Source organism: Botryllus schlosseri, chromosome 16, assembly GCF_051294905.1.
Source record: "Botryllus schlosseri isolate E-star chromosome 16, Bs_hap1, whole genome shotgun sequence".
NCBI classification, from domain to species: Eukaryota; Metazoa; Chordata; class Ascidiacea; order Stolidobranchia; family Styelidae; genus Botryllus; species Botryllus schlosseri.
Window position 1 is genome coordinate 10,977,097 of NC_137251.1, and position 21,107 is coordinate 10,998,203.

General features: G+C 40.8%; 2 protein-coding genes across 3 annotated transcripts; both read right to left on the reverse strand.

Annotated features, from left to right (window-relative positions):
- Nucleotides 1-3,134: 3,134 nt before the first annotated feature.
- Nucleotides 3,135-12,528, reverse strand: LOC145458704 (carboxypeptidase B-like). The gene is made up of 9 exons (XM_080337160.1): nucleotides 11,753-12,528; nucleotides 11,617-11,689; nucleotides 10,329-10,559; nucleotides 9,752-9,853; nucleotides 9,212-9,430; nucleotides 9,021-9,114; nucleotides 7,363-7,565; nucleotides 5,437-5,521; nucleotides 3,135-4,392 (listed from the first exon to the last, which is right to left on the reverse strand). Exons 1-9 carry the CDS (start codon nucleotides 11,833-11,835, stop codon nucleotides 4,163-4,165), a joined length of 1,320 nt encoding a protein of 439 aa, XP_080193286.1. The 5' UTR covers nucleotides 11,836-12,528; the 3' UTR covers nucleotides 3,135-4,162.
- A 132-nt stretch (nucleotides 12,529-12,660) lies between these two features.
- Nucleotides 12,661-20,713, reverse strand: LOC145458703 (uncharacterized). Of its 2 annotated transcripts, none has more exons than XM_080337158.1 (11): nucleotides 20,320-20,713; nucleotides 20,012-20,243; nucleotides 19,463-19,607; nucleotides 17,291-17,371; nucleotides 16,878-16,909; nucleotides 16,654-16,808; nucleotides 16,457-16,567; nucleotides 15,777-15,983; nucleotides 15,355-15,550; nucleotides 14,088-14,265; nucleotides 12,661-13,144 (listed from the first exon to the last, which is right to left on the reverse strand). In XM_080337158.1, the coding sequence occupies exons 1-11, from the start codon at nucleotides 20,407-20,409 to the stop codon at nucleotides 13,057-13,059; spliced, it is 1,515 nt and encodes a 504-aa protein (XP_080193284.1). In that variant the 5' UTR covers nucleotides 20,410-20,713; the 3' UTR covers nucleotides 12,661-13,056. The 2 variants fall into 2 exon arrangements, with proteins under 2 accessions (XP_080193284.1, XP_080193285.1); XM_080337159.1 differs by having other exon boundaries at nucleotides 17,291-17,368; nucleotides 20,320-20,712.
- Nucleotides 20,714-21,107: the final 394 nt, after the last annotated feature.

A 21,107-nucleotide genomic window follows, 5' to 3' on the forward strand; every position in this document is an offset into this window, starting at 1 on the left:
CATGCCGGATGCTGGAATTCATATGGGTTATATAATGGAAGGTGTGTCTGAACTGGACTATACTGCGGAGGTGGTCAGAGTGGTCGTATAGCTGCTACTCATGTAGAAAAGAAACACCGTAAATCCTTGCTCAATTACAAGTAGAAGTGGCGAGTTCTGTGGCATGACAACATGACTTGAGGAGGAACTAGAAACTGAAAGCTTTAAAAAGTCATAAGTATCAGTACCTTCCAAAATTGGGTTTGTTTGAGGGATCTCATACTTTTATCGCAGTTAATCGGAGGTGGTTACTTTCGAAATGACAAAATGCATCTTGACTAATGATATTACAAATAGGTAGAAAGCTAGAAACTTCAAATATATACTCAGTCGCATTATATGTAGGGGGTATATTTGACGTAGTTTGTACGACAAGACAATTTATCATGCAATGCAAGCCAAGTACCACTATTCGATAACCTTGCTATATACCACGAGTATGTTAAAAGCCCTTTCGACATCCTCATCAAATAGCACCCTCGACAGTACGTCTCTTCCCTTCCTTCACTCGATAATACCGAAAATCAACTTTTTTTTAGGTTAATCGTGAGTGGGGACGTAACACCATGATTATTTTGGAACATGGTACGCGACAATAGGGTATATAAGACATGGAAGATATAAAGTACTGCAACTTTGCTTCTGCGATTTGCCCGCGACTCGATTTGGGCGATCAATGCGAGAAAGTGCTGTTTTGTTCGCTCAGCTCAAGTCCCGGTTGAAGCGTGCGTCTCCAAAAAGGTCTCGTAGAAATATTAGCAAGATGCGGAGGAGACACATGCCTTCGGAAGGTCAAGCGGTCTTAACGTTTGGGGAATTACCACGACCACCGCGATGTAGGATTCAGCAAACCGCCCAGAGGTGGTCAGTGGCTATGAAATTCTATTTTTCAGAGCATTTAAGTAAGTTTGCGTGCTTGCACTACTTGGTCAAGTGGTTATGTTTTAGATTACCCTTATTTCTACATAGCGGTTGCTTGCGTAAAACAACTTTCTTTTTACACATTGCATTCTGTTTAGTGGAAACCAGTTTCGGGATATGCTGGCGTCACTTTCATGAGTGAAATTGTCATGTCAACTGGGCGAAAGAGCTCCTATATCACGGTAACTGAAAGTATTTTTGGAAAATGTACTCATTTGTATATAGTGCCATCGGTCATTCTTCGTTGATCGCGAAAATGCACCCTGTAGCCACCTCCTATTAACTGCTGAAAGGATAGGTCCTCACTACACAAATCTACATTTTGAGTACTTTTAAATATTCGTATTCTACTTCTCTGTGAAGTAGATTTGACATGTCTTTGGAATCGTTACTTCTACTTCTACTTGATTATCGACAATGACAATTTTGACCCCCTCCCCCCCCCCCCCCCCCCCCCCCCAAAGCATCGCGATCGAGGATATATCACTGGCGAGGCGAAGTGGAAAATCCTTGACTGAGAAAACAATCAGGCGGAAGCATGTTTTCTTAACGCATCTATTCGTCTCGTTTGATTTTTGCATGTTTGACTTTTAGCAGTGATATGGATCTACCGGTATTGTAAGTTAATCGATGGCGACACGCTACAATTTGGCATTTTGGAACGCTGTGATGTCAACGGCATCTCGATATCTGCAACCTACTTTACAAGAAGTTTTGTCGAGAGGTATTCTTTCGCTTGTCGTCAGGAATGAAAGACAGCCCGGCATCTTCAGTGTATGGGATGTCAACAGGAGATCAGTGCTCAGTGAGACGAATCAACATTTGGTTGAAGTTTAACGCCGGATGTGACTTCTATGGTCTGCGAGATAGTGGCGTAAACACTGAGCTACCGCGGCTGTCAAGGCTCATGAACGTTTATTTTTTGTAACATGAGGTAATAAATAAACCCGGTGGTACAAGAGTTGAGGTTCTTAAAGAACGTATCACTCATATAGCTGCATGTAACCAAGCGTATCAACTGATTCTGATTGTGTTGGTACGTGAGTATATATAACGATAGCAATTCGAAAATTAAAAGCGAAGTTGTGTTTGCGACGTAAGAATGGCTGACAAGACAAAACAAGAGAGATATGCAGAACCAAAGCAAAATGTCACTATACTGGGAATATACATTTTGAAATCTTTTCCGTTCTGATCAGGCATTTCGAACAGATGATTCGACCCGAATTGAATCGCATGATGTTTTGTATGATTATAATACGAGAGGTACAAAGAGGCTGCTGCACCACTCTGAACCACAATGAAAACTGACTAGATAAAGCAAAAAAATATTTTGGTGTCCCACAAGAACTATCTCCGAGAAATTCTTTTCGTTGATTGGAATACTGTGACAGACGGTGAACTATACGTGGTTGGCCTGTTGATTCCCAAATTCAACCAAGGTCATATCACGTTGATTTATTTGAAGAGCTTCTTAGAAGTACAGAACTGCAATATACAATTGAATAGTATGTATAATTGTACATGTTGAAATGAACCCGAATATTGTCGGCTGACACTCGTCAGAGGTAATGATCAGAAATTAGTAGAGAATTCGAAAAAACAATGTATATCAACAATAGTATCACAAAATATGACGTCACCGGCATGAATATTCGAATAATCGGGGCGAGAGAGAGCGCTTAAGCTCAAGGAATTATTTTAGACGGTACACAAACTACTTCTTTTGTCGCCGACTTGGGTTAGCGTATATTGATGAAAGTTGACTCCATGGCACTCAAGTGAAAGTATGAACGGCCATCGACTGTACGCAATTTTAAACAAATACAATGGTTCGGTCGATGATATAGTGTACGTTGATTTGATTTCGTATTTATCCATGGCCCCTTGCATGTCATAGCGACGTTAACCTGTATTTTTTGGTTCGACTGATCGATCCTATTATTTCGAGTTGATAAAATAGTGATTAAATAGGCGATTATATCCTATTCCAGCGTAAGCATCGAAGGCGATTCGCTTCGCCCATATTAGGTCGCCACATTAGCACACTGTCGATGGCGAATCGGTTCATCGTCGGCAGGGATATATAGAACTCCTTCTATATATCCCTGATCGTCGGTTATACAATAGCCTGCATATGGCATACCTTACTACATAACAGGGATAGACAAAACGAGAGACACATCAGAATATATTTGTAGGAAACGAGTTGTTATACCAAAGAGCTGAATCGGAGGAGCTGATATCTTTCATTCTGAAATGTGAACATTCATAAACCCCACAATAATATTTTCTCTCAAGTAGCAAACAATCGCAATCAAAGGATTTAAACGTAATCAGAAGAGCTTACGACGATATGTATTTTACATATTGTCTCATCTGCGTAGACGACGCCTACTTATGCGACTTGCGGGAGCGATGCAGCGATTGTCGGCAGCTCATGGCGCTGGACTTAAATAAACAATTCACTGGTATGAAAGAGAACCAAAGCACATCTGTTTTGCGATTGACGATAATCCGCAAAATATCCAGCTAAACCTCGTTTTACGCGCAATCATTTATCCATCGATGTATACGTCGGGCCTACGTCTGCGTCTTGTGTGCCAGTATATAAGATATCAATGGGCAATATTTTGGTACATTATACGTTTCGCTTGTTGGCTTATTCCCGTAAGCTGAACGTGTCGGTATATATCTAGAATTAAACACCAAATAGATTGTCGAAAAAAACCTTAATATCATAATATCGAGCTGAAAATATTTATGTTAATGTCGTTTTAAGTTGTATACTTTGACGTTCTTAGCCGAAACAGGCCGTGGGATGTTTTTCAGTCAATGCGTCCAATTCTGGGTGAGCGATATGCCGGCTGACGCTTCGATTTTCGTTTGAGATTGAGTTTCGAAAATCCTCAAATTTCATTACATAAACGAAAGCACTGGTTCATTGATTTTGATATCCGACCATAACATCCAGCGTTTGCAGGGGTATATATCATTTTGATTTATACGGAAGTAGGAAAAACGATATCTAACGGCTATCTAAGATGATACAAATTACGGATGGGTAAAATATACACATAGCTGACAAGATATTCCTATATTAATAAGGCCGTGAGGTTACTCAATAGAAACATAAACACGGCTCGATTGTGCGTGAACTATAATGGAACATCATTTGCCTTCGACATTTTCCGGGAATGCGTCAAGTCCCCCTCTGCTTGCAAGAGCTGCTCTTCAATTCTTCAACTGGCAAGTCGACCACATGATCGGCGACTACTCTCAGACCCTCGAAGTATTCTTTGGCTGTTGGATTGATGTATCTCGCGGGAAGAATAAAGCCGTGAGTTCCCGTGTCTCGAAGCTCAACAGCAAAACTGTATTTTACGCACAGGGCATCGTGGGCCCAGTCGACGCTGCTGCCGGGAACCTGGTCTGTTTATGGAAGCAATCAATAAAGCATACAAAACATTATAATATTATATATTATGATGTGTGTTAAGGGGTTTTCGGTTTCAAATTCTAGTGAATGGCAACTGGGATGGACTCGGCGAATAGAGGATAGCGTTTCCAAGTCAACATATCGTGAACTACACAGTAGGGCTGTTCAAAAATAACTTTTTTTCCCCGATTCAAGCCGGTCACCTCTTAAATCGTCAGGTTACCCTAAAAAACGCCGCATACCAAATTTGGTTCCATTCTAACAAGTATAGGGCTCCGCAGATCCAATTGAATTTCTTAATTTAAACAGGAAAATTGAAAAAAAAAATTCCAAATTTTTCTGCCAACCCCATGAAATTGTTGAGGTGTCTTCAGAGACCATGCAAAACAAATTTGAGTCAATTCCGACTAGAAGAAGCGGAGTTACGCGAGTTTTTCGTTGATAAATCGCGGATTATCCACCAATCAAGGATAATCCGAGAAATATAAACGAAAAACTCCAATAACTCCGCTTCTACTAGTTACAAATGAGTCAAATTTGTTTTGCATGGTCTCTGAAGACACCTCAACAATTTCATGGGGTTGGCAGAAAAATTTGGAATTTTTTTTTTTAATTTTTCTGTTTAAATTAAAAAATTCAATTGGATCTGCGGAGCCCTATACTTGTTAGAATTGAACCAAATTTGGTGTGCGTTGTTTTTTAGGGTAACCTGACGATTTAAGAGGTGACCGGCTTGAATCGGGAAAAAAAAGTTATTTTTGAACAGCCCTACTACACAGTCACGATTGCAACGACAAAGAAAAGTGTCCCTTGATTTCAGAGGTATACCAACGGGCAGCAGCGATTACATGTATGAATTGTATGTTCCTTTAATCGGTGTTTGACTGAAGTTGACAATTTATCAATTGTACAGTCTCGATTTGCACTCACAAACTGTTTTTTGTTTAATCTAGTGGTATATACTGCACTGTGTCTTGCTATCGAAGGGGGTTCTAGCATTCAGCGAACAATATAGATGTTAAGATAGGAATACTTACATGCCAGGTTTTCGACCGACCCGTACATGTAGAAAGTTTGGTTCGATGCAAAAATAGCTCTGACGACTCGAGATGAAAGTGAGCGCTGAAATTTGGATCGAGATATGAATCAATAAGATGAAGACTGATGAAATAGTTACGTAGAAAATGCGTCTGAAATTTTCTGCTCTTGAGGTTGCTATACATGTAGCTATGTCACTAGAATTTATTGTGGGTTGTTGGCTATTGGTAGACTCTTTGCTTGATATTTCGGTGGATATATCGTAAAAAGCTTGCTTCGTCGTAAAGCAACCTTTCATAAATGGCCCATTATATATTGTAGAAACGCAAACGCTAGTATCGAATGCAGCTATCTGGCCATGATAGTAGTTATTTTAACATAGCTGAATGTTTGGAGTGGTATCTTCCGTAGCCACTGAGCACTAAAACAATGTTAAGCTGTCCCTAATTCTTCTTTTGGATAGGTATTAAAACTGACCTCTTATATGAAAACCAAGTAACCTTGCAATGGACGACTGCGTGATATGTTGTCTTTCATCTAGTCCAGGGGTATCAAACATACCGCCTACGGGCCGTATCCGACCCGCGAAGGAATTTCGAGAAAACGTAAAAAATACTTGAATTTATCCAGCACATATCTTACAAATCCTTGGATTTTGAGGAGGAAATATTTCCATCAATTAATCCCTCGAGTATTTTCATATACTTCATAGGCCACATTATAACCACCCGACAGCGGTGTTATGGTTTCACTCCAGTCCCCATTAGGAATCAAGTCGCTGATATTGACACCCAATTCCAGAAAGGCAAATTGTGCTCACCTAGGTCAGAGGTTTTGAAAAAAATGGACTGAAAAGTAATGCGAAACCGTAATATGAAGGTTACATAGTAAATAAAATAGTCAAAAAATATAATTCAAATATTTGATGTCACACAGCTGTATCCGGTTTGACTCAAAAGGTGCCCGGCCTCCACAGAAACCCGACTTAATGCTGATGAACCAAATTCCAACGTCCGCCGTTACAGTTGAATCTCTTGCATTCCTCACATCGCATATCCAGGACTAACGACAAATTACGACTAAAACAAAAGGGGCATGGAAATATGCAACTTATATCGTCGCTAGAGCCACTGTTTTAGGGGTTTAAACTGTATTCAACCAGCAAATCATCCTACTTTTGTCAATTCCATTGTTTGCGAATAAATCTGTTGCTATAATATAGAGACTCTTGATAATAATATAATATCACGTGTATAGGCTTGTTAATACGGTATTCAAGTGAAAAAACAAGGGCATGGATTTTGAGGTAACATTTTAGAATAATTTGACCAGTCCGGCCCGCGAGTGATTTGAAGGTTTGAATCCGGCCCCCGACACAAGTTGAGTTTGACACCCCTGATCTTACTGATCTATACTCAATTTCGTTTTTTCACATCGGTACATAATGACGGGACAGTTTCGGCATAGTTCGTAGATATTTGGAAGCAAACCATATGACATTTTTTTACAAAATGGGTGATTGAAGTCCTTTTAAACCTGATAGGTAACGATATTTCCAAAACGTTCAGAACCATACCAGGTCATAGGTATTTCGAATTGTTCTGGCACCTTTTCTGTGCTGTTATTACCCGTTGTGGAGCACCTGTTCCGCGTAACTGACTTCGACGAACGGATTTCCCTACAATTATTCAGCTTCTATAAAACAGATTTGTTGGGAAAACAGCTCCCGGTCGCTAGTAAGGAGGGTATATCAGCGCAAGAGAATAGCACTAGTTATTTTGCAGTTGGGAAATATGTAGGTTTGTTTCGAAAGTATAGAGATTAGCCATTCACATCGGAGAATATGTTATTATTATTATTAGAACACCGACACTATAAGATATAGACATCGCAATAGTTATAGATTTATCTACCACAGAGCTTACCAGGTCGTTTTCGTCCTCGCTTTGTAAGTGTGTATATCCGTACGGGTACAACCAAAATTGCGAGTAAGAGTGCAACGTTATCGCGGCGGCGATCTTCCCCTTTTTCCGCTGCAAAAATCGTGAAACCGACAACGATTCGACACCGGAAAACGGATGAGTCCCCCGATAAACGTCGGAGCACGCCCTGCTGCTCGTACTCCCCTCTGTAAGGAATACGGTAGGTACGCAGATGCAGCTTACGATATATGAATGGTGCCAATTGTGCTAGACTTGACATTTACTCGAATATATCATATGCAAACATGGTAGCTCTCAAATGGCAGTATCAGGGTTGTAATAACTAGAGCCATTTTTTGAAATATGGAAAATGGCTCGACTCGACTTGGGGCAATTTGTGCATTGACTCGACTTGTACTTGAGTCATTGCGCATGACTCATCCAAGTCATATGACTCGAGACTAGGACGGCAAGACAGGCGTTTCGTTTTAACTTCTAATAATAGTAAGCTAACACATTATTATTATTTCGTCTAGCACAGTGGTTCCCAAGTTTTTTCGACTCATCCCCACCTTATCAAGCTCGACACAAATTTTTGTTCTCCATATTTACGGATCCAGGAAAGAGGATATAAAAACGGAAAATTTATTCACCAAATTCTGAACGCTGGTGACTTGATTGAAAAAAGGGTCGTTTTCCGAGTATAGTTTCCGATGCGTTGACCTTTTTGCAGTCAAATTTCGCATTCTATACGGAATAAGCCGTCTGCACGGACATTTTTGGTCGTGTCAATTAAATACATCTCACTGGAGGTTCTAACATTTCCCCCCTTATCATCCCTGAGTTGCCCCTTTGAGTCGCAACCTTGGGAACCACTGATCTAGCAGAAGTGGTGTCTGTAAAATATGGCCGGAGATTGTGTCAAGTGTGGAAATTTTGTATATTATGAATGCAAGTCATTCAATATCACCCAAACACAGTTGTAAAAAGATGAGTTGGACAGGATTAAACTCAGAAATGAACACTGAACCGTGAACACAATGTCTTCGACTCAGACTCGATTCACAGTGTCGAACATTTATACTCGGACTTTACTCGATGGCGAAGTGAAAATGACTCGACTTGCCTCGAGTCAAAACTACAAAAGTAGATATGACTTGTCACTCAGGACCTTGCGACTCGGTTAAAACCAAGAGCAGCAGTATGATTCAAAAACAGACTTGCACAAACTGTAGGACCTTCAAAGTGCGCAGCTAGAACTAGAATTAAAACGAACGACCTCTAAAATGCCGCAATGATCTAAATAAAACACATCTAATCAGATTCAATTACTAATGCGTAATTTAACTACTCAAGTTCTTTACAAATCCAAATTGATAACAGTTGGTAACACTGGTAACAGCTACATGCGACGAGGCTTAACCAACATGACGGATTCTAAGGTTCTCACATTGAATCGAGACACGTCACTGTAATGTCATATATAGGTTTCTAAGCTTTTTGCCCGGTAGTTAAAGGTAAAAAATACCCGGACTTTAATGCACCAATGATCCGTCATCATATAACAATATGATATTACAAATCACGAAATACATCTGCTGTTGCGTATGGTCTGTTGGTCACGCTATGAACTGATATCAATATGCTCGACGTATACTCACCCCCGGTAAATTTCGTGTCGAAATTTCTGTTCAGGTCAACTCCAAAACAGCCGTACGATCCTTTCGGGCCGATTGATTTGCGCCACAATCTGTTCTGAAAAATATATTCATCCAATCGGATTAGCCTATATTCCGTACGATTTCCAGGCTTTCTCATTCCGTTGAACCGGCTCATGATCCTGGTCTCTTACCGATGTCCACGTATATCTGTAGCCGTCCACATTCCAGATTGGCACTATGTACCAATCCATTTCCTGCAAATAGCGAACGATGTCAGGTTCCGCCTGGCGATAGCCTCGAACCAGTCTTTTCATGACCCACATCAGACTCGCTCCAGATATCCACTCTCTGGCGTGAATTCCACCATCTTGCCAGACTACCCGTTTGTCGGCGCCGCGTGGCACTCCAATCTGAATGACAAAATGTGGGACTCAAGGCCAGAAAGTTCTCTTAACTTGGGCTACTAAATCAGCGTACTGCAACCATGGTTATGGTTCATATATCAGTACAACATAGATTTATTACTCAAATATTTCCATGCGTCGAAACATATAAGGATAAATCCCTACGTTTGTGTTAAGTTTGAGTGTAGCCAACTCCCATTTCTGTACACTATACATTGTGATAGAATATATAGAGACCCTAAAATATAGATATATAGACCCTATCCTGGTTGCGATGGTGTTGGAATATAATACGATACTTTAAACAGGTAAAATGGATTTCCATACTTTCGCTGCTATTATTTTGCGTCCTTGATACGTAATTCCAACTTGCACAAGGCGAACAATGTCTGCGTTGATTCTGGCGAAATGTCGTATCCATCTGCGTATCTGAATGAAGTTGTTGTTCAGATAGTAACACCCCATTTATTTCGGACGACAAATGACAAGAGAAAGTTTAATCTTGCGAGATTCTCCATATAGTGCAGAGCGCACCATACAATTACAATGTACAATACATTGTACTGTACAACGTACAATGTACAGTACACGTACAGTAGGCTACATGCTTGTAGCCCGTGGCGTAACCAAGGTAGCCTTGTTTCCTCCAAATTATCGATCTAGGCTCGGCAATGTGACGCCATCCGAGAGGATTACGTCACAATAGATTTGTGACAATACGGTATTGTTTGAAAAATTTCCAACATGTCTATGCATGGTCTGCCTTTGAGTATGCAACTAAGCATGTATCTCGTACGACTCGCTGGTAACCTCGATATCTGAGCATAAGCGGTCATTTAATCAATTTCCCTTTTCCGCCGTGAATTGAGCATGACCTCTTACCTCGACATTATTGCTTACGTACCTCTTCATAAGGATGATATACGTGCAGAAATTTACTGCCGGAATCTCGCCTGCGTCTTCCTCGCGAAGCAGGTTTTCTTTCTTCGTCAATAAGTTTCTGAACGTCGGTCACGATGCTGTGGAACTTGGCACCAGCCCTGTCGAGATTGCTCGTCATTGAAGACAAGTCTTGCGGTCGTATCATTACGTCAAAGCTAGCACACGAAATCGATGGATTTCGCCATATGTCAACCTGAATATAAAATATAAATGAGATGTATTTGGATATGGAATAAGCTGTAGGCGTAGAATGTACTATTTACCAGCTCAAAGCTATAGGCTATGCCAGGGGTTCTCAAAGGGTGGGCCACAAGAGCATTTGAGGTGGGCCACAGAGCTATTTGGAAAATTTTAGAAATAATGTAAGTTTAGTAATATTTGTTTTGTTGATCGCTAAAAAATAAATTCATATTAGTTGATTATACGTAGGCTACATAAAGCTTTTCATCCGACTCTGATGAGATGTAGTGGTACGTATGGAGTCAGCATTTCAAGTCGAAAATGGGAGGCAGAAACGGCGGCTTTTCCACTGGCTATGACAACCTACGGCTAACAGCAACCTTTTTTGCGTATATAATACATGGAAGGTAATACTGAAGTAACGAAGTATTCCGGCAGGGTCATAATGTCGCGCCGTTGAATGGGGTGTGCGATAAACTCGGAATGAAGTGTAATTGATGTATAGATGTCGTATTATTGTAAGTTAAAAATGGCCATAATTGCATATTATTAGCAACTTCTGGTGAAGGTATACTGCACCGCCGCAACGAATAGTAATGGATTGAGGATTCAGCGGAGCGCATTAATATTTGGAGTCTGTTGCACCCAAATCCTCAATTGGGGGAGCTAGAAGGGGCCCAAGATTATTTCGTTTGTCGTTTGTTGGAAGCTATGCATTCAACATGAAAATTTTCGTCGCGCTTCGCGCGATTTCATGCCCTGACATGTTTATATTTTAATTTCATCAGTAAATAAAGAGAAAAATGCGCATATTTTAGAGAAACAGTAATATCGGCGCCGTCGATTACCACGAATTGAACAGGGTATGACTTGAAGATTAGAGGTGGGCCACAGCACATTTTCAAACCGGAAAATGGGCCACGGCCAAGAAAGGGCTGAGAACCCCTGGGCTATGCAGATACGGTAAGCCTACATAGTTTCACTGAAATAGGTAATGCGATGGCTTTATACGTATTGATCGTCTGAGAGTACATGGCTGTTATGTGTTATATTATACCCAATCCGTATACCTCGTACAGATGTAAAATGTTCCCTATTTCCGTGTTATTTATAGATGGAGACTCCACTCTAATCACTTGGTACCTAAAATGAGAAAATCCACACCCATTAAATGAAAATGTATTTCATTGCTCCTTCGAAACGCACCCGTCGTATCTTTTTCCTCGAGTTTCCACGCATTCCCAGGACCTAATGAATCCAAGCAATACAAATAGAGCTGGAATCCTCATCCCTACAGTCGGTGCAAAGCGCGTTTGGTTGAGCTGCAGCCTTCACGATACGATAGCGAAGATGAATCCCGACCTTCCGTTAAAATCAACCTACAATCTCTCGCATTCATGTTACTGAAGGCTAACTCTTCGAGGTTTGAGGTGTTCAAAAATTAAATTCCTGAAACATCCCTTCTTCGTAAAATGGCGATGTGCTCCTTCGCTATATTTCCGCCATTTCAACAATAACATTTTTCTAGGCCTCCACATTGTTAGTCAGCTGGCATTTTCCACACTAAATATATCTACAACTACAACGAAGGCAACGTAATATGACTGCAGAATAAACGGTGAACAACCGACACGAGAAGTAATTAGCGCCTCTACGGTGTCAAGATTTACAGTATTGGGTTTACGAGAGTCGTGCGGTCAAAGCAGACAGCATAACTACCGGAACAGGCCAATTACTAAATTACTATGAGTGTGTTGTGTATACCAATCTTATAGTACCAACCTCACAGAGCAAATTTAAGTAAAACATCATAAGGGTAGAGTATATGATGGTCGGAATTAGGGCTGGTCATCATAATTCTGATAGTCGAATCCTAATCGAGGGTTAGTAATGATTCGAGACCAGTATAGAGAACTGGCACTGGCATTATTTTCTCGCATAAAGGGTACATATTTGAATTTTCCACATCACCCACACTTTTGCGACGCCATAATGAATGATACTCAATTCGGAATCCATTACTGAGGCACTCTAAAGAGTCAGTTTTTGCTTCTCAGCGATTACAAATCATTGATGCTGAATCCCCCAATTTTCAACACATAAAATAATACGCGTTTGCAAAAGTATACAAGTAGTTATTTTCCGCAAAGCTCCATTTACGACAAGGAATAAAATAGTATCATGTTCAGGTGGTCGGTGATTACCATCAATGAAGAAAATGATGCGTGTATTCCGTATTCACAAAACAGTCCACGCATTCACATTTTCACAGAGTTCTGAGAAGCTGCAACTTTCAGAGAACGGAAAGAATCAGTAAACAGGGCAACGGAAGCATATCCACCTCTCCAACGATATTTTCTTTTTAAAGTAACGAAAAATCGATAGACAAGAATGCGTGACTCATGACTAGCACTTATGATGAATTGGTTCGGCGTGCTGTTGTCCTTCGGTCACGTAATCTCTCCGGGCTACGCAGTTGTAAATCCCACGCTGAAGTAGGTGTGTCCGGCTCAGGTTTGATGTTCGTCTTCCGAAAAGCTTCTATCCGCGTGATTACTATCTTTTACATGGAAATTCGTTCGCTGTTGTTGTAAATATCTGCAACGCAATGCGGTCATTCAGCCGACGCAAAGATGAATAAAATATTGTGACACGCTGCTGTAGTACGAATTTGAAAATCATTCGATGGCCTTTCACAGAGTATATATCGCATTTGAGTTAGAAAATAATAAAAATATCCTATGCAAGAGTATTTCGCAATTCAATTCTGCTTGCGGAATACTTGTCCTTTGAGGATCTCTCACGCAAATTAGTAATATTAAATTCATTTATTTACGATAGCTGCATCTTGTAAAGAAAATAGTATTTCCTGTCCAACAAGTGTATTTATACTTCAAGAAATAACATCATACCCAAGAAGTGTGCTCCTATATGGTCCAAATCATATCATATCGACAGGAGTTGACCGATACTTAAAAGATTTTCATGGAGACAGATATGAGCCCGATATGTCGACTAGGCGATATATTTGTCAGACCTTATTAACATATGAAAAATACTCTACTCAAAAGACTCGATCAAACGCAGGAGGGATGAGGAGTCAAGCACCTTTCAGGAATTCACACTGTGTGGTTTCTTTCCCAAGTGCAGGAGGTTTATCTATAGGCTTCTCCTCGCCATGTCATCTGCGTAAGTGATGTCTTGAAAAGCCTAGAGATTGGCTTCGCTACAAGTCGACAGATACGGAAGATAATGAAGAATACCGGCCGGTTGTAAATGACCTTTGTAGCCGAGAAAAAAAACCATGAATACCACAAAAGAAACTAACACTGTGTGGTCCAGCCGGTGTATAGCTTACATAACTCCACTTCAAAACCGTTACAGGATGCGCTATTTCCGTCGGTAATCCGCGGCAGGCTTGTAATGAGTAAGTGGAAGACGTAGCTATCGCGTGCCCGGCACCAGAACGCACCCCGTTGACGCCACCATTTTATTTACAAAACAATAGCCTTCCCACGAAAACAAACGCGATGGCTCTTACCGCGGATCGTATCGAAGAGACATGACATGACTGAACAGTTTATCCTTGACGTAATCCAATTCCGACTGGCGAGAGCATAAAATCCGGATGTGACGTAGCGACCGAAAACCGGCCTTCGTGCTGCTGAGGATAGCCTGGTTGACCAAGGACAGGGCGACAAGTTCCGGAAATACTTTCGCTGTAGACATGCGGAAATAAGTTGTAATCAGTCTTTAAATTATCATGGTTGTTAGCGGATTAACAGCTACACAGCAAAGTGTGACATCGAGAATATCTACTATCAGAACGCAAGGCTTTAGCAACCAGCGATCCATATAAATACCGGATTGCACTCGCTATGTTCACGATATCAAACTTGAGTATCCTAAACTGTGAGCTGTCACAGATTCCCAGGTGTGTCGCGAACATTTTTGGAATTTTGGAAAACATGTATAATTATAAATAAAAGGGTACTGATTTACGAAAAGACCCTATGTAAAAAGACGCTGTTTTACACGAAAAATATGGAGTGAGTTAGGACTGCATGCTTTCAAATCATATGTTATAATCGGCACAAAAACGATTAAAATTATACCGCCATTTGCATACTCGTATAGCTATGTGAACCTCTCGTCTATGTTTTAACTGAAATTAACATAGTTAACCACCAGTTGGACGCTTGATTTATAAATTTAGAACATGCTGCGTTGTGACGTAATATACCGTTTATAGTCTACTTTGGATTTGACGTAATAAGTCACAATGCCGCAAGGGTTGTGACCTTTCTACGGTTTGAAAGTAGCCTATACAACTCGTTTCAGACTAACTACATGTTCAAGCTAAGCCGATTGCTAATCAAAATTCGTTACATTTTGACAGAATGAAAGTAACCGAACAATCAAATTCAAGCGGGTGGATTTTAACATAGCTCCTCCTTGTAGAAACCTAAATAGAACCACGTTCAACACGTGTAATACCTACTACACCGAAAGAAGACATGCACCGATAAATTGAAGTTTCCAATATTATTTCAGATACATACATTGGTCATAATTACATTATTATGGATTAATTCTGATTTTGCGAGGTTCACCATAAATTCCCCGATATACGAGTTAAAAAGGTTGATAACCAATGTACCATAGAAAACATTATTCTGCAATCAAGAATTCTTGAGGCGCAATATTCCACTTTGTCCATTGGCCTCGATTAGCGATTGAATCTCGTGCAATAACAATACGAACCAATCATGTCTGACTTAGGGAGATTTAAAGTAACTATTGTCAACCTGCCGATGGGCATCGTCCAAGAACCGGTATTGAGATTCGGTCAGTTCGAATGTCGCCATCCGCTATCCGGAATATATTCCTGTAGGCAGCGAGGAGTTGCTTCAGGCTCTTTTTCACGTTCTCTTCTTCCCATGACGGCGGGGTCACGTGCACTATTTGATTGAAATTCAGCTGAAACCCCGGAGTTACGATTGCCTGATTTGAAAAATTGTATAATCTGTAAGTGGCATATCGCCGATAGACTATGCGTGATGGTCGGCAGAAGAGGCGCGTTCCATGACATTTCATATTCATAAATTCAAAAGTGGTCAAAGTAGTCATAGTTGGTACTCAGGTAAAAGTAGAAGCAACGTCATGATTGTATTTATACTCTAAATCATTTCGCCAGACAGTTGCCTTTCAAGTATATGTTTCGACTTACTTTTGACGGGAGAAGTTCTCCATATAATGATATGTGGAGCTTGACAATTCTTGTAATCTCATGCGCCCTGTCTTTCGCGATCATCCAGGAATAGTCGTCAGCCAACTTCCCAGTGGAAGAGATCTCTGTGATTAGGACTTGTCTCGAGTCTGGAGGGGCTTCATCCCGTAACGTACACGAAATTGATAGACCGGTGGGCGTACGAATCTTTATTCAACATGAAAATACATTGAAGAATAATGATGAAGCATGAAGCTGTGTATAGTTTGTAGTCCATGAATGCGTGAATAAGGATGGCACAACGCTCGGTTCACGTTCGTACTTTGTATGCCAACCGCACTAATCAAAAGGTTTACGTTCTACCCTGTGGTGAACGAATTTTTGAAATAATTAACTAAATTGTCCAGTATTCTTAACATACCCATCCCAAATCCTTGAATAATAACTTACTATCCTTCGCTGCATCACGGTGACAACAAAGGAAGGAATGCAACACAAACCAAAAAAGAACCTGAATCATATAGTGGTCTTTGACAATAACAAAATGACTAGTTATGTCACTTCCCCACAGAATAATAAAATATAAAATATATACTTTACTTTGAAATTAGTCGGCTATAATACCACAGAGACAGACGGTTCGGAGCGTGTTCTATTTCATAAATAATGAACTCGTTTACCTGGTCGTGTTCAACTTCGAGCTGATACGTTTTCGGTTTACTAGCTGGGATCAGCTTTGGAAAGGTGGAAACTTTCTTCGGTTGTCTCTTCACTTCGTACTGTCTCTTTATCTAAAATGAATCAATCCCAATGAGTGGGGCTGCTCAGAACGTAACGCTGTTTGCCCGCTGACTTCTGCAGGTATAAAGGCCCATACCTCTGACGTGCTGTAACGGGACGGGGCTTTGTTATTTCTATGGGTGCCTTGAGTATATCTCATTTGGGAAAGCTTTTTTTCGAAAGACTTGCTGTACACAACGTGCGAAGAATCATCAGGCGGCAGAACATCCAGAAGTGATTCCTTCAGTTGGCCTAGAAGTTTTCATGGTTCATGGATTATTTTAATCTGTGCATTACGGATGTCCAAAAGTATATACTCACTTTCAAATATAGTTGGCTCATGTACCCATGACCTGTTAACGAACACCGTTGCGGTTAATGATATATTATTGATATTTTCTGTGCATTTACGGGCTCGAAAAACCAGATTTGACGATTTCGTCAGGATGTGCGTGGTTTCGTATTCTAGAATTTACGATACCGCAGTCATAGACATGTAATTTCGTATGGTTTCGTAGTTCCGTGTACTTTCAACACACATTTCCCTCGATTTGGGTATATTTGTAATAGAGGCCATGCAGATTGTGCATCCAAATCATCAGTTCGGAATAAAATTCAATGTTGAAAATCTGAATCTTCACAATCAATTTTATAATATAGAGTGCATCAGTCAATCGGTCTTATCGAAGGAAGTATATTGATGAAACACATCACTACCACTACCACTGTATTACCTTATCCGATTATGAGATTCTTTCGGCGAATTGAGTTGGGGCAAGAGTGATCCAAAATTCTCGAACTTGTGATGATACCTGCTAAAGGGCGTTCTTAAGTGGCACTGCCTGCTGTATAGTCTACGACAGTGATTCCCAACCGCGGCCCCCAGCTAGCCTTCTTGCGGCCCCCACAAAAATATTGAGAAATCGATTTATGAAAAAAAATTACATTTATAAAATACTCTTGCTTGGCTTGGAGTCTGGAGTTTTCAATTAGGATTGCAGGAAATTTGTGAGTAGACTGCTAAGATTACGTCACTGCTGTTTCAATGCAATGTGCCCTAACTTTCCAGTTGAACGGGCAGTACCTATATAGATAAAGGGATTGACAGGACCGTAACTGCCGCACCCCAAGTCCCCCAATTGGGGGGAGCAAGCTCGAAGGGGGCCCAAAATTATTTAGTGAATTAGCATAAATTATAGAGTATTTTATGAAATTTTATGCAACTTTTTCAAAGATTTTTTGCGCTGCGCGCGATTTCAAGTTTCCAAGTACCTTAATTATTGGGTACTCTTCGATCAAGATAAAATACGCAAGATTTATAGGAGTGAGCATATCGGCGTTGGCCATTACCGGGCCACGACGCACGAAGACATATAAAGTAGACCATGTAACATGCAACTCCAAGAAGTGTGCCAGAACGATCGGCAGCGAGAAAACCTTGGCCGAAAAGGACTGTCCTTACGCTGACCGAAAACTTCGTTATGTATATTCAAAATACATATAGGTATAATTGACCATCGACGCCTAAATGACTGGCGCCGAATGTTCCTGTCTTGGCAATCTGAACGTCACGAGACAAATAGGCTACCATCCCGCAGGGAAGAATTATATGCCAGTGAAGAACTACCAATTTGAAAAGAGTGTGCAACTGTGCATCTTTCAGTTTAGTACGTTAGGGCGATTCTATATTTTTTTGATTTAGCAGACTGGAGGTCACCAAATAACAAATAACATCATCTAATGAAGTCGTACCAACGGGTCTGCCGTATGAATATGTTTAATTATTATTTACGGGCCCTACAGTTTCCAAGACACCTCACTCAGCCGGTAAATCTGATTACGTGAGCAGAGAGGACAAGTAATTGATAGTAATATATATGCAATTTCCGATCTTATTGACCTATTTTATTTTGAATTATCGAAAATTTTCGCGCTCCACGCTGGCTCACTAAACGGGGATCCTGATTTCGTGGCAGAGGCGAACAACGGCACGGGGGGTCGGTTTATCACCCTACGGGAGCTCAAGACCTAAGTGTTTTGGGGGGCCTGACGAAGTGCTGTTTCGTTCCTGCCAACGGGTATACGCCCGAAGATGTTTAATTATTATTGAGTGGTCCTACATTTTCAAACAGGTGAGCAGAGAGAAGATAGAAATTGATACCAATATATATATGCAATTCCCGATTATATTGAATCAATCATGAATTATAGAAATTTTTCGCGCTTCGCGCGATTTGTTGAGAGAAGCTGCCTAAAACGGACGCCCGATTTAGATGATAAATAGCGGTAAACAGCCATCTAGCCTGAGGTGGTCTGGGGGCTTCGAAGTTCGGTTTATCACCCTATGGGGGGCCCGAGAGAAACGTTTTTTTGGGGGGCTGACGAAGTGCTGTTACGGCCCTGGATATTGATAACTAATTTACGGATAGATGTGCAACAAGTGACTAACGATTGAATGCGCCGAGATGCGTACTCCTTAGCCGGCAAAAAGCAGCATAGTTGGTAGTCCTATAGCTCGCGACCCAAGCGTCCGAATAATTTGATATGTCGGTGTTTATCGAAAGCGAGTGTCGCACTGACTCCAAAAATACGAATTGAAATCTCGCCAGGGCAATAAAACTACTCCGAAATAGCCAGCAAAGTTTGATTGTTCTGAACAACGGGAGCGCGGCAACACAATGGCCAATGGCGTCAAGCGAATGATCGGAACAATGCCAATTTTCATATTTTGGTGACTATTTTGGGTTCTTTTCACTGCCCTGGTATTCGTGCGGCCCCGGCCGTACTCTGAAATTATAAATTTGGCCCTGCCACCGAAAAAGGTTGGGAACCACTGGTCTACGATGTACATTGCAGAGTGATTATACCTGTAAACATTATCAAGCTCACGAATTTCATTTGCCCACCTAGTTGAAACTCCGGGTATATAACGTGGTGCGGGTGATTCCAAACGACCTGAATCTGCCCCCGATATCATCTGCACGAAATCGATAGCACGGTCGATTTCTGCTTTGAAACCCCATAATTTCACTTCGTATTTGTTGCGAGCTTCTGAAAAACAGTTGGGCCTCGTTCACAGCAGAGAAGTGATGTGTGCATTCGTGTTTCACCTACTGAATGAAGCAACATATAGGGCCTATTTACGAAAGACATTATCTGGCTATAGCCATTGCAAGGTTTTTTTTTAATGGAACACATCTATTGAAAGAATAAAAATATTGTAAGAAAGTAGTAATGAACATACAATATACACTATTATCACATAATCGGGATCGGACATATCAAAAGACCTTTCATTGCCAATCTAAGTTGTTGTTTTTTTCGTTGTCTAGAAATGAGCTGCACATACAGCTTGAGAACCCTGAGAATTTTATTTAGAACCAAGAGAGAGGGCTTGCGTAATGTAAAATGCACTTGCTAACTAAGTTGAGATGCAAGTGTAACCAACTACTCACTCTCCACGTAAATCCTTCTATATTTCTCCGCCAGCTGGTTGGTCACGTATAGTTGATTGTGTGTCGATCCAAAAATCGTGCAATACGCAAAAGTCAAGTTGCGCCTCACTGTGTTGTAAAGAATGAAAAAACGATTCAGCGCGTGATGAAGGTCTCTCGTCGCCGAGCGCTGCGTTGAGGTGATCATGACTGTATCATCATCGCGCTGCCATGAGATGGCTATGTGGAGTCCCTGATTGAATGTACGGAACGTAAGCCCCATCTTCGCTTATGGTATGGATGTATAAACGCCATAATAAACTGCTTACCTTTTGTATTTTTAAGAACGTGTTGTACATACAATGCATGATGTACTCCATTACGTGAGACTCCACAGACACCCGGGCGATTCCGTCCATCTTCTCACACACAAAGAAAGCTTAATTTCTAAGAAAACCTGAAGATAAACATTCGAATTCAACCTTTCTATTCACTTCTCGTATTGATACGTATCAGGAACTGATCAAGCCGAGCATTAGTCGGAGTAAATATTGACACCGATATTTCGCTTAGCGATTTTGCCTTTTGGTATCGGGGTTGTAAATCAATTTGTGGGCATCTATGATATCCTTAAATCAAACTACTGAAATGTTCCGCTGATGACCAGCTTCAATTCATGATACTAGTTCGACCCAGGGTAAATAAAGCGACAATAACCGCATTCCTGTGCTACTACCACCATTGTTATCGCTAAACGAAGCGAATGTCTTCTAACTTACGACTTATATTATAAACATTAGCACCTATCATAGCATGTTAGGGTATGTTTTATCAAACCTTACAGCCCTGATAGTTTGATCCCTTTCATTCAGTTGAGCATCCGGATATATAGCTATTCCGGTGTATGATGGACCATCGCATCGACGTGTTTAGTCAAATTGTAGTCTTAGATTTGGGATATTTATGCACGGAATGTATACACTGTACAATATTTATCTTGACTACATAAAATTCGATGCTATACAGCTTGTTGAAGAGACTTGTTTCTATGCAGATGCCAGCATTTTTATGTTATTTTTACGTTTCCAAGCTAAAATATATGCGAAGCAAATAACGA

Excerpts from the sequence above, each read along its gene's own strand:
- LOC145458704 (XM_080337160.1), bottom strand. The coding sequence starts at position 11,835 with ATGAGGATTCCAGCTCTATTTGTATTGCTTGGATTCATTAGGTCCTGG. Across the intron at positions 9,115-9,211 it reads ACAGATATACGTGGACATCG|AACAGATTGTGGCGCAAATC; the intron begins GTAAGAGACCAG and ends TATATTTTTCAG. Across the intron at positions 7,566-9,020 it reads CGACACGAAATTTACCGGGG|AGGGGAGTACGAGCAGCAGG; the intron begins GTGAGTATACGT and ends TATTCCTTACAG.
- LOC145458703 (XM_080337158.1), bottom strand. The coding sequence starts at position 20,409 with ATGGACGGAATCGCCCGGGTGTCTGTGGAGTCTCACGTAATGGAGTAC. Across the intron at positions 15,551-15,776 it reads GAGAACTTCTCCCGTCAAAA|GCAATCGTAACTCCGGGGTT; the intron begins GTAAGTCGAAAC and ends TTTTCAAATCAG. Across the intron at positions 14,266-15,354 it reads TGGACGATGCCCATCGGCAG|CGAAAGTATTTCCGGAACTT; the intron begins GTTGACAATAGT and ends GCATGTCTACAG.